The 13,544-nt window shown below is 29.7% G+C and overlaps 1 protein-coding gene across 3 annotated transcripts in view; it reads right to left on the reverse strand.

The window, feature by feature from the left end:
* Positions 1–13,544, reverse strand: part of HDAC6 (histone deacetylase 6) — a 173,811-nt gene that overhangs the window by 26,334 nt on the left and 133,933 nt on the right. For all 3 annotated transcript variants that reach the window (XM_075365359.1, XM_075365351.1, XM_075365368.1), the window contains exons 16-19: positions 13,014–13,171; positions 11,187–11,382; positions 9,731–9,860; positions 6,718–6,941 (exon numbers count right to left, since the gene is read on the reverse strand). In XM_075365359.1, coding sequence (XP_075221474.1) covers positions 6,718–6,941; positions 9,731–9,860; positions 11,187–11,382; positions 13,014–13,171 — 708 coding nt within the window. The remainder of the gene's footprint in view (positions 1–6,717; positions 6,942–9,730; positions 9,861–11,186; positions 11,383–13,013; positions 13,172–13,544) is intronic.

The following is a 13,544-nucleotide window of genomic DNA, read 5'->3' on the forward strand; positions in this document are numbered from 1 at the left end:
CATTAAAAAAAATCAAGGATCAAGAACACTTCCCTGAGAAATTTCATGTTCTACATCTTGAAGTGAGGACTTAAATTTTACATATGTATTTTTACTAAAAGATGAAATTTTAATGACTTGTTATGGTTGGCAAGGTATGACTTAATAAACTGTAAGCAGCTTCTCTGATACCATAGCTACTCAAGTTTTTTCATCAGTAAAAAATGCGGAACTAAATCAAATGCTTTACTGGGGCTGCAAAAAAATTTTAAATGTAATCTTTTTGTTATCTATATAACTTAAAATATTTTTCAAAAACTGGGAAACAGCTGTTGCAGTAGACATTCTTTCCTAAAACTATGCTGAACGTTTCTAATATAGTATGGTTTTTAACTAAAGTTATAAGTTAATGTTTCATGATTTTTTTTCAATAATTTAGAAAATATGAACAATAAAAAAATTAGCTTACAGTTTTGTAAATTAAGTGATGAAAAAAGTCCTCTCTAAAAGTGTGTAAGGTCAAGGATTCTAAAGAATGTAAGTTTTCTCTCTTCAGGAGAGGATTAACAACAGAAGTCTTACACAGCTAGGGGAAAATTTGTTGTTAAAAGATTCGTTAATTAAATCTGTAAGGGGAATAACAATAGTAAACTTCTTTTAAAATAATAGTAGGATTATTTTCAATACCCATGGAATAATTTATTCTATATTTAAAATGTATGTTTTAACTTCCTGGGTAACAAGAAGAAATTTAGATTTTATAATTCCTTAATTCATGCATTTTTCTACATAAGGCTGGTAAAGGCTCTCACACAGCTGTCACTAACCAAAAGGACATTATAGGACTTAGTTGCCCTTCACCACCTTTGTTACCTTGACTTTACAAAAGTCAAGCGGTGAGGTCAAATGTTTCTTTTCTCAAATCAGCACCCAAGAGATGTCATAGCAAAAACACATGAATTTGCATTGTTTGACAACCAACTAAGGACCAGGTTGGTCCCAACAATCTTTTCCAGGATAATGACTTGACATTCTCAAGCAAGGTGCAAATATTTTTCTACTGCCAGAAATAACATCAACTACTTTTCATAACTTCACTACTTTCCTGAGAGAATCCATCTCCTCCATCATTTTCACCATATCAGAGTATGGCAATTTGTATTCATACGACCAGCCTCCTTTTTCCCTGACTAAGTGATAGAATATTAATTCTATCACTTTAGAAGTGCATGCACATATATTATATGGGTAAATGGAAAGCAAGCCATTGAGCTCAACTAACCTAAATCTTTGTGCTCTCTGATTCAAAAATTCTATAAAGAATCAGCACAAAGCTGTAAAGCTAACCTGAAAATTTTGCTTGCATGCAGCTGAAAAATTCAAATTGCCTCAGCCAAAATCCTTTCCAAATAATCTGCGGCCTCCAATGTGCATCTTCAGATCTGAAAAATTTGTCACTGCCCAGTTATGTTTTTAATAGCACTGCTTGTTTGTGCTTTGTGGGATAGTAAGTTTTGTTGTAATGAAGTGTATGGGCTTTGTAAACTTTAAAGGTATTTTGCTATTATTTTGGACATGGCTAGGACATAAAAGTTAAATGATTTTCTTTGTTTATATTCTGCAATGAAATATAAATTGGGGTAAAATTTTTGAATAGATGTGAGGAATGTATGACATTGTCCTGTATTTTTCTTCCCTGTTTATGCAAGAGGGTGATATCATCAAAATAATGATGCCAGTATATCTGCATATTTCTCATTGTTTAATATTTAACAACATAACTTGAGATAAAATGTTATACTGACATTGCTATGTTGATGACATAATACTCTTGAGCAAAGGAATGTCAAAGTATAACAAATATTAGTTGAGTTTAAAATTTGAACCTGTTCATTTTAACTATAACTTAAACAAGTTATTAACCCTTAATCTGGCATTAATTTAAAGGAGAATAATTTTATTAAATTGGTTTTGTTTTAAATTTAATTTTACATTTTTTATATTATTTATTATTTCAAATTAGTATTTTAAAAAAGAATTCTCTTAACCTTACAACTGATATACTTAAGAATAAAGGAGCCTACACAAGATTTCTACATAACATACAATGAAATAAATATAAAATTCTTAACTTCAGGAAAATAGGGATGAATTAAGAGAATAAGTTATTTATAAATATACAATGATCAAAGGGAATGTAAAAATGGGGTGTTAGATATTTGTTTGGAACTGGTATAAAATGTATTTTCTAAATAATATTTAGAAATTAAAATTAAAATAATTTACAAATTAAAAGTGATTATACTGAAGTATCTAATATGAATGAATATAATTCATTTTAATCATTGCCAAAGTTGATATGTATTTTTTAAATTCTTAAAATGATTGACATACATACATGGGCATTTATTGTATGGGACTGACAATGAGATAAGAGCTTTGAAAATGCATTCTTCACATGTAAAAATGAATATATTACCTTATTGTTAATTTTGAAATTGGAGACAAAATTATAAGTCACCAGCATTATTAGCTAAATAGTATACAGAGATAAAATGAAACAAATTTTTTTAACAAGTCTAATGACAGCGATTAGAGTGGCATTTTATTTTAATGATGTGAGCTCACCACAGTACTAATATAATACATAAGTAGCTGGCTAAAAACTATGTGACTGCCTGTAAATCAATACTCAGGTTTTTATAGAAAAGTTAACTGAAATTCAATCTGAGAATGGAGTATCTCCAGATTGAAAATGTAAAATATCTGAAATTAAAATTTCAACCTTCACAATAATAATTCTGTTTAAGTTTTTAAGTTTTTTTGGTGTATAAAGTAGAAATATATTTCAATCCTTAGTACGTTTCTCAGGAAGCTAGCAGACTAAGGTGCTTAAAATATGTATGACAATAGTAATGCTATCAAAACTAGAAACATAATTTCTCTATACAAACCAAACCAAAGCATTTTTCAAAATTTGTAGTAAAAGCAAACCAAATATTTATGAAATAGAAAATAGCTATAAGTAATTTCCTAAGTAAAATATAAAATTTGTAAACTGAATTCTAATCTTAATGATACCAAATTATTATAAATTAGATTAATTACAAATTATTACAAGATTACATAAAATAGAACACGCATTAAATTACAACAATCAGACGTTTTTTTTTTTTGTCTTCAGTCATTTGACTAGATTGATGCATCGCTCCAAGATTCCTTATCTAGTGCTAGACATTTCATTTCGGTATACCCCCTACATCATACATCCTACATCCCTAACAATTTGTTTTATATATTCCAAATGTTGCCTGCCTGTATAATTTTTTCCTTCTACCTGTCCCTCCAATATTAAAGCGACTATTCCAGGATTACTTAATATGTGGTCTCTAAGTCTGTCTCTTCTTTTAACTATATTATTCCAAATGCTTCTTTCTTCATTGATTTGCCGCAGCACCTCTTCATTTGTCACTTTATCCACCCATCTGATTTTTAACATTCTCCTATAGCACCACATTTCAAAAGCTTCTAATCTTATCTCTTCTCAGGTACTCCGACCGTCCAAGTTTCACTTCCATATATAGTGACGCTCCAAACATATACTTTCAAAAATCTTTTCCTGACCTTTAAATTAATTTTTGATGTAAACAAATTATATTTTTGACTGAAAGCTCGTTTCGCCTGTGCTGTTCAACATTTTATATTGCTCCTGCTTCATCTACCTTTAGTAATTCTACTTCCCAAATAACAAAATTCTTCTACCTCCATAATCTTTTCCCTTTCTATTTTCACATTCAGTGGTCCATCTTCATTATTTCTACACATCTCATTACTTTTGTTCTTCTTTATTTTAATGCGGTAGTTCTAGCATAGGACTTCATTCATGCCATTCATTGTTTCTTCTAAATCTTTTATACTCTTAGCTAGAATTACTAATTATTAGAAAATTGTAGCATCTTTATCTTTTCACCTTGTGCTGTTACTCCACATCTAAATGGTCTTTAACATCATTAACTGCTAGTTCTGTGTAAAGATAAAATAATAACATGGATAGGGAACATCCTTGTTGGACTCCCTTTTTTATCAAGGTTACTTTCTTATGTTCTTCAATTATTACTGTTGCTGTTTGGTTCCTGTAATTGTTAGCAATCATTCTTCTACTTCTGCATTTGAACCCTAATTTTTTTTAAATGCTGAACATTTTATTCCATTCTACGTTATCGAATGCCTTTTCTAGGTCTATAAATGCCAAGTATGTTGGTTTGTTTTTCTTTAATCTTCCTTCTACTATTAATCTGAACACTAAAATTGCTTCCCTTGTCCATATACTTTTCCTAAAACCAAATAGTCTTCTCTTAACACTTCTTGCATTCTCCTCTCAGTTCTTCAGTACAGAATTCTAGTTAAGTTTTTTGATGCACGACTAGTTAAGCTAATTGTTCTGTATTCTTCACATTTATTTGTTCCTGCTTTCTTTGGTGTCATGACTATAAACTCTTTTTGAAGTCTGGCAGAACTTCCCCTTTTTTGTAAATATTACACACCAGTTTGTATAATTTATAAATTGCTTCCTCACCTGCAAGCACAGTAATTCTACAGGTATTCCGTCTATTCCAGAAGTCTTTCTGCCATTAAAATCTTCTAACGCTCTCTTAAATTCAGATCTTAGTATTGTTTCTCCCCTTTCATCCTCTTCAACTTCCTCTTCTTCCTCTATAACACCATTTACTAATTCATTTCCTCATAACTCTTCAATATATTCCACCCACCTATTGACTATGCCTTTCATATTATAAATTAGTGTAACATCTTTGTTAAAGACATTATTAATTTTAATTTATGTACCTCAAAATTTTCCTTAACTTTCCTGTATGCTCAGTCAATGTTCCAATGTTCATTTCTCTTTCCACTTCTGACACTTTTCTTTAATCTACTCTTCTTTCCCTAGTTTGCACTTCCTGTTTATAGTATTTCTTAATTGTCAATATTTCCTTTCACTTTCTTCATCACTAGCATTCTTGTATTTTCTACATTCATCGATCAACTGCAATATATCATCTGAAATCCAAGGTTTTCTACCAGAACTCTTTGTTCCACCTAAGTTCGCTTCTGCTGATTTAAGAATTTTGTTTTTAACATTCTCCCATTTTTCTTCTAAATTTTCTACCCTTATCTTTTTTTCTCAGACCTCTTACGATGTCCTCCTCAAAAATCTTCTTTACCTCCTCTTCCTCAAGCTTCTATAAATTCCACAGATTCATAGGACACTTTTTCTTCAGGATTTTAAACCTCAGTCTACATTTCATTATCACTAAATTATGGTTGCCATCAATGACTGCTCCAGGGTAAGCTTTGCAGTTGATGAATTGATTTCTAAATCTTTGCTTAACCATGATATAATCTATCTGATACCTTGCAGTATCACCTAACTTGTTCCATGTGTATATTTTTCTATTATGATTTTTAAACTGGGTTTTGGCAATTACTAAATTATACTTCGTGCAAAACTCTATAAATTGGTCCGCACTTTCATTCCTTTTGCCCAGCCCGTATTCACCCACTATATTTCCTTCCTTGCCTTTTCTATAGCTTGCATTCCAATCTCCAACTATAATTAAATTTTCATCCCCTTTTATGTGTTTAACTGCTATGTCAATTTCTTTGTATACACAGTCTACCTCATCATCATCATGGGCGCTTGTAGGCATATACATGTTAACAATCTTTGTCGGTTTAGGTTTTGATTTTATCCTTATTACAATGATTCTATCACCATGCATTTTGAAATAATCTACTCTCTTCCCTGTATTCTTGTTCATTACAAAACCTACTTCTGCCTGCCCATTATTTGAAGCCTGAGTTAATTATTCTAAATTCACCTGACCAATATTTGTTTTCCTCTTCCCACTGAATCTCGCTAATTCCTACTACATCTACATTTATCCTATCCATTTCCCTCTTTAAATTTTCTAACCTACCAACAATTTTTAGACTTTTAACATTCCACGCTCCGACTCGTTGAATGTTATTTTTTAATTTTCTGGTGACCCCATTCCTTAGTAGTCCCTACATAGAGATCCGAACGGGGGACTAGTTTACCTCTGGAATATTTTATTAAGGAAGGTGCCTCAATCTTTGTTATATGAAAATGCAGAGAGCTATATTTTCTTCAAAAAAAAGCAGCTGTAGTTTTCCATTGCTTTCAGCTGCGCAATACACAAGAGGATTGAGTAACGTTGATATGGCCGTTTAAGTCATCCTGACCTACGCCCTTAACAACTACTGAAAGAGCTGCTGCCCTCTTTCAGGAATCATTCCTTAGTCTGGCTCTCAACAGATACCTCTCTGATATGGTTGTACCTTCGGTCCAGCTACTCTGTATCACTGAACACTCAAGCCTCCTCACCATCAGCAAGGTCTCATGATTCTTACAGGGAGCAATCATGTATACACCTTTATTATCTCTTTAAAGCTATTAATAGTATGATTCACCTTAATTTATCAAAAATGTTTTTCATTTACTAAGTCACAAGTGTAATGAGAAAACAAAGTGGTTTTAGAAGAAACAATTAAAGGTAAACATGTTTTTACTTAAAAGAATAAAATTATTAAGATATTTAAGACGTTAATTCAATCTACAGACCTACACAAGAAACACTGTATGCAACTGTCAGACTTAGTAAAGATCTTTAAAAAAAAATAATAATACAAAAGAATATTCTACTAAAATTACAATACCTGAATAACTTCTCTTATTGAGTTAATAGCTGAAAGACAAGTGCTAAGACCAGGATCGATGAGTGGGAGTGGATCTCCTAATAATGCTTTTGTACACATTGTCATTGCATATGAGATAGATCTGACATTATAGCCACCCTCAAGGGATAGAATCAAACGACCACTTGCCAAAGGCATCAACCAATGTGTCAGGTGTGCATAAGCTTCAGGAGAAACATTACATCCTAAAAAAAAAAACCAGTAAGACAATTACCAAACATGACAATAAAATTATTCAAAGAATAAAATTACAAATATTTTTAGTAAAATTTATGCAAGAAATTATAAATTTATAATAAATACAATGATAACCTTTGAAGACTGGATTACTGGCTGGCCACAGCTGCTATTTGTTAGCAATCTGCTGTTATTAATTATTAAGATTATTAAAACAATTATCACAAAATGGGAAATTTGCTATCATGTAATATATTTTAAAATGATCAAATACATGAATAACCAAGAAACAAAAGAAATAATAACCATTAGAATTAAATAAACAAGAAATCACAGATAAAAAGAAAATTTAAGAATGATTGCAATTTGCTCTTCCAGCCAACTATGAACAAACCATTATGATCTTATAACTAATAATACTTTCTCTTACATGTAAAGTCAAGTAAATTTTAAAAAGAAAAGATTATCATATGACCAAAACAATTAAGATAAAGAATAAAATAAAAATCCCAGTTAAGTCAGAAAATTATATATTTGTTTTAAGTAGTTTCTGATAATTGTATCAAATCTATTCTTTAGAAAAAAAGGTTGAGTATTCGTTATCAATCAACTTAAGTTAGTATTATAATATAAGTTAATATTCAACTTTGAGAGCAGTTTTTTTTTTTTGTAACAATATCTTTATATAAAAATTAATGTTTTTATAAAAAAAAACTATGAATCTTTTTTAAAAATAATGTTGTGTTGCACACAATAATGTGTGTGAGAATACATAAGTAATGGGGGGGGGGGGGGAGGAGACTGCTTAGAAAATGGAAATTACTACAAAGTTGTGGTATAAATGTTTCATTGAAATTTTAACTTTGCATAATCGATTTAAGAAAGAAAAAACAATTCCTTTTCTCTTTGTAGCGAGTGCAGAAGAGAATTTATTTTAGACCCTAAATTACTGCTTTATAATTATCTTTATACATGTAAGCATATATCTATATCTTGATTTCACAGGAAAAGCTTGAAAACCTTCTCAGTGAATACTATTCCTTTTAATTAAACCTATGATAACTTTTGAACTATTCCTATGAAAAATATTACATCACTGACTGACGTACTCCAGAAAAACAAACTTTTGATATTTTAAATTCAATCAAGTCTCCAACAATAAAAAATTTATGTGGTTATGAAACATGTTTTTAGTATATTGAATATCAGTAATAGAATTTGTTTAAATTCTGTTTTAACATTTTAACAAAATGAGAGGTGGCAGACAGAACATACAAGAATTGCCTCATGACCTCAAACTACAACAGTATGAGATCATTTTTACACTGTTCATTGGCAAGGTGCAAGATGTTTATATTACTGAATTCCTTATTGTAACTGGTAGCTGATAAGGGTGTACTTATGTGCAGCAGACAATGTAACACAGAGAAAGAACTGTTCCTGCACTGTCTGATGTAAATAAATATATCTCAAGTAAATCAGTAGTAGAGGGAGTGAGTATAACTTATCCATTTTAAAATATGTTTACTATCTGGTTTGGATTTGGTGAAATCTGTAAGATAAGTGATTTGTAACGTTCATCTTCTTCAATGAAATCCTAATAAATCTCCTCACTTTCATCAACAAATATTCAAGAAATAAATGCAAATATCAGGTACTAAGTACATAGGTACAGGATAATGTATTAAATAGCTCCCACTGCAAGCTGATGGTTCCACAGCTACCTTATATTACACCCTCAGGTAGGAATATCTTGGAAAACAGAAAAATTTGAAGCAACTATAAATGCAAATGACTGAAATCATATTTATACTTTGTAATAGAATAACTGACATGCTATTGAATAGTTATTACAATTTCTATTTGTTATGTCAACTAAAAGGAAGAAGCTGAGATTTACCTTTAATGCCATCAATGGTGAAAATGATTCTTGCTACTATCATTACCATGTTTAATGACCATATGAAAATAATTCATAAAAAAAATACAGCATCGATTCTAATAATACAGAAAAACAAAGAACTTATCTTATAGTCATGGGACTAAGATGAATATCATAGAGAGGAGTAAAGGAGATTTTACTGTAGTTCAATACAAGATAAGATGTAAACCACCTTGATCTCCTGAAGAGCACACAATCCCTCTATGTTATCATCATTCCTTTCAACCATTAACTGATCTTTTAACCTTTGATCTCTTCTTCTTCTTTTTCCTGTTTAGCCTCCGCTAACTATCGTTTAGATAATTCTAACCTTTGATCTCATCTCTGGATTAAAGTTAAGTCTTCATCAAGATTAGGTACCATCCAACCTCTAGACTGATGATTAATATTTAATACTAAAGGGACAAAACATTCAATTTTATTGAATGCCTCTGATATAATTTCTAATCTAAATCTCTTGACCACCAATCCAAATTGAACAAGAGGTATTCCTTTTAAAAGGAAAAGGTTTTTAACAATATTAAACATTATATTACTAGGTATTTAATAACATTTTATTACATTATTAAATTTAAATAAACATGTTTCTCAGGACTACCAAGTAAAGAATAGCTACAACTAAAATTTACACCTCTTCTAGTGAAAAGTCATTGACATGATCAAGATCTAAATTTGAATTCTATTTATTCTTAAACAGAGTTCAAAGCCGTTATAACATGGTAATACTCCATTTTTTCTGTAATGTAATAATTCATACATTCTATAACATGAAATGGATACCAGTATACTATCTAATATAATTAATAAATTAGCACTTGAGTACAATTCATACAATAACAAAATTAAATTGCTTACCACCTAATGGATCTCCAACAGCAGCATCAAACCCAGCAGAGATTATAACTAATTCTGGATTATATTCATAAGCAATAGGAAGAACAATTTGATGAAATGCAGCAAAATATTCAGCTGTACCCATACCTCTCTGAAAATAACAACAAATATCTTTTATCAGTATCACAATATCATTGACTATGCAAAGCTGTGCTGCAGCTCAAGATACTGCCTCATTACATCAGTAGCTGATGTCTCATCAACTTTCTATCTAAGTCAAATGAATAACTTAGGTAGCTAAAAATAGTTTAAAAATCGTATTTTACTTTATAATCCATGGAAAATATTATTATATAGAGGGAAAGGAATTCTGTACATAAAAATTCATGTTAATGTTGCCAACAAATCTGACAAATTATTATCATTATTATTTTTATTTATTTTTTTACTAAAAATATAGTTTTAGGAATATTAAAATATATTTTGTGTAATATATAATTTGTAATTTTTTTAAATGTAGAGGTAGAATATATATTTTTAAAATCAACAGTTTGAATATTGTAATAGCTATTTTCATTCAGGACAACGAATCCTTGTGAGGCAATGAGCTTGAACTGCTAGGATATCATGTTTTTTTTTTATTTTTACTTACTCTTCTTGAAAAATAACAGTTTCATTATCATAATATTTAATTTTTTAACTACAGGACCAAAGAACAAGATTTTTTACAGACATGGGCACTGAAACCTCTTGGACACCATCATGTTTTTTCTTAATTTTTCTAACTGTAAACTCATTTTGAAAAAACACTTCAAATATTGCTTTATTCATTTTTTGTGCTAGGGAGTCAAAATAAATTAAAAATCTCTTATACAATCAGAATTTGTTTTTTTCCTAAAGGTAGAAGAATCTTCAACGAAAAACAGTTTAAATATTGTAATAGTTCAAGTTTTATTAATTGAGGGGCTAAAGGACACTAAAATTATAGACAGAAAATGAGCTGGATTCTCCTGAATAACATTTTCTTTTAAAGTACAGCATATTGTATAAGAAAAGTTTGAATATTTCAGTATTTATGTCATTAGATTTTCATTTTAAATTCCCCACCGGCACGAGCTTTAAGCTTAAGTGGTGAATTAATTATAAAAAAAGAAAAGAAATTTATTTCTTGCATTATTAATGTTTAAGGGAACTGGTATTTTATAAACTTCAGAACTTAAATATTCAAAGTATGAAAAAATAATCTTGTTTTGTGATAAGAGTAAAGGATTCATTCATTTTAACAAACATAATATTCTTTAATGTAACAGTTAAACATATTTATTGTATACAAGTACAATTTGTCAAGCTGTTTCATTTATGGTGTTACTATTACATTTACATGTGAACATGAAATGAAAAGGGAATGAGAAAGCATAATAAATTTACTCAACATATCAAAACATTATTGTAATATAACATCAACAATCAGACTAACTTTGTTCCATGGAATATTGACATTGAATCCCCGTCCTCTACCGTTACCAACAACAGTAGCTGCAGCATCAGTTGAACCAGGAAAGAAGTTACCATTATCATATCTATGTAATGATATGTATAAGACTTGAGGATCATCTTCAAAAATATGTTGGGTACCATTTCCATGATGCACATCCCAATCAAGCAGCAATATCCTATTGAAAGAAGTAAAATATCTTACAAATAGAAAACCAAGTCAAGTAATATTTTAACAATGAAAAAAATCCTAAAATTATTCTTCTAAAAAAAAGTAAGATTCTATTTACAGAATCATGTATAAATATTAAATTTGTCTTAAAAAGTAAACTTGTAAGGAAAAGTACCATTTTTTACAACTTTTTAACCTTACTCAATTTTATGCTTTTATGAAAGACAATAAAAATAGAGTAAAAATTAAGCCCTAGTAACTGCCTAATCTTTTATCAATGTCCAAGCTGAATTCTTGGCATTTTTTGTTAATTGTTTTCCAGTTATTAGCCATTCTGAAATGAAAGAAATGTCAAAACAATCCCTCATTACACTGGTATCAACAAGCTCAGTATTAATTCTAAATTCGTCTAATACATTCATTTTCTTTGTATCATGTAATAAATAATAAAATTCTAATAAATAATTTCTTCATTGGAAATGTTACCCAATTGAATTTTAAACTACACAGCAAAAGAGTTATTGTACTTTACAAGTATATAAATGATACCTTCATATACTGCTCTTACATTACAATAATTAACAATATTTGTTGATATTTATCTACTTACAGTGTTGATCATTAAGAAAATTATTTAAGTCTCCTGACTTCCACTTATGAATTTTGTTTTTAACTTCAGTAATTACTATTTCAGTGTCTGCTGGTTACTGCCAACAGGGTAAATTACTAAGGTCTGCATTATCTTCTCCAGAATCTTCATTTATAGAACAGTCTTCGTAGCACAACAACATAACTGAAATATTTATTCCTTGTCCTTAAGTAAAATTTCCTCCTATCATGTTTTAACACTGAACTCATTTTAGATGAGATCTGAGCTACTGTTAACCAGTAAAGTGAAACTTTTTTTAATTTTAAAAAAAATGTACATACTACCAAAATTCTTATGAGAATGAAATATCTAAGTTTACCTTAATGCCAAGACAAAACTTCAACAATAATATTGCTAAAATAGGCACATAATTAAAAAAAAAAACAATTAGATATGAATAACATCATAAGTTTTTAGGTAAATGTCCTTTAAAAAGGGCACTGAAATCAATTACTATTTTGTAAAAAAGGGGCAATTTATAAATGGATGATAATAATAATAATATCAGCAGAAAAGTACATGATTTTTAAATGTGCTTGTAATAGAAAACATTTAATGAAATTAAACATAATAAATATTTACCATCCAAGCAGAACATCTATATGTTTACTCATATTTGAAATAGCCACCTGTGCTCAAGGTAAATAATGCACCAGAATAAACAAAGTAATCAAATTATAGTAGAATATATGACCAACAAAGTAACGGAATTCAATCAGCATAGCCAAATTTAAATAAAAGAGCCAGATAGCCTTCCACACAAAGTTAAAATAAACAGCATTCCATACTCTTTTAAAAGGACTTTCAGATAATGGCAGCTGAATAATTTTTGTGCTGCTTGGCATATTTCAATTAATACAAAAAAAAATCACCCTTATGAAGATTTAAACAATTAAAAAGGAGGAATAAGAAAAATATACTCGATAAAAGCTAAAATTCAGTTCAAGTAATAATCAGAATAATAAAAAAAGAATACATCATCAACTTACCTATTGAGACCATATTTTGTAATAGCATACTTTGCAGCAAGAGCAGCATTATTGAAAATACAAAACCCACAAGGTTCAGAAGGTTCTGCATGATGGCCAGGAGGCCGTATTACTGCGACCCCTCTTCCACTCTCACCACTTATAACACTATCAACAACCTGTAAAATAATAAATTTTGTCCAAATTCAATATAATGCAAACATAATCCTAATTAGGTTTGGGGCTAAATAGAACACATCAATAAAAAATTATTTTAATAATCTTATAAATGATTTTTCATCTGTACCATTTTTTACTTGGTTTGGAAGGCTTTGTATAATAGGATATTTTGAGAGAACTTTAAATTACGATGATCATAGTCAATTTTTCCCTTAAACCTTCTATTATTTACTTATACAATAACAACAGGCTTATGTTCTCTTACAGTTATCGATGGATGATAAATGAATTTTATAGCATGCAAAAATGTCATGCCTGATTGGGATTTGAACCCAATACCTCTGGATGAAAGACCAAGACACTACCAATCTG

Source organism: Lycorma delicatula, chromosome 1 (genome assembly GCF_047948215.1).
Source record: "Lycorma delicatula isolate Av1 chromosome 1, ASM4794821v1, whole genome shotgun sequence".
Lineage (NCBI taxonomy): Eukaryota > Metazoa > Arthropoda > Insecta > Hemiptera > Fulgoridae > Lycorma > Lycorma delicatula.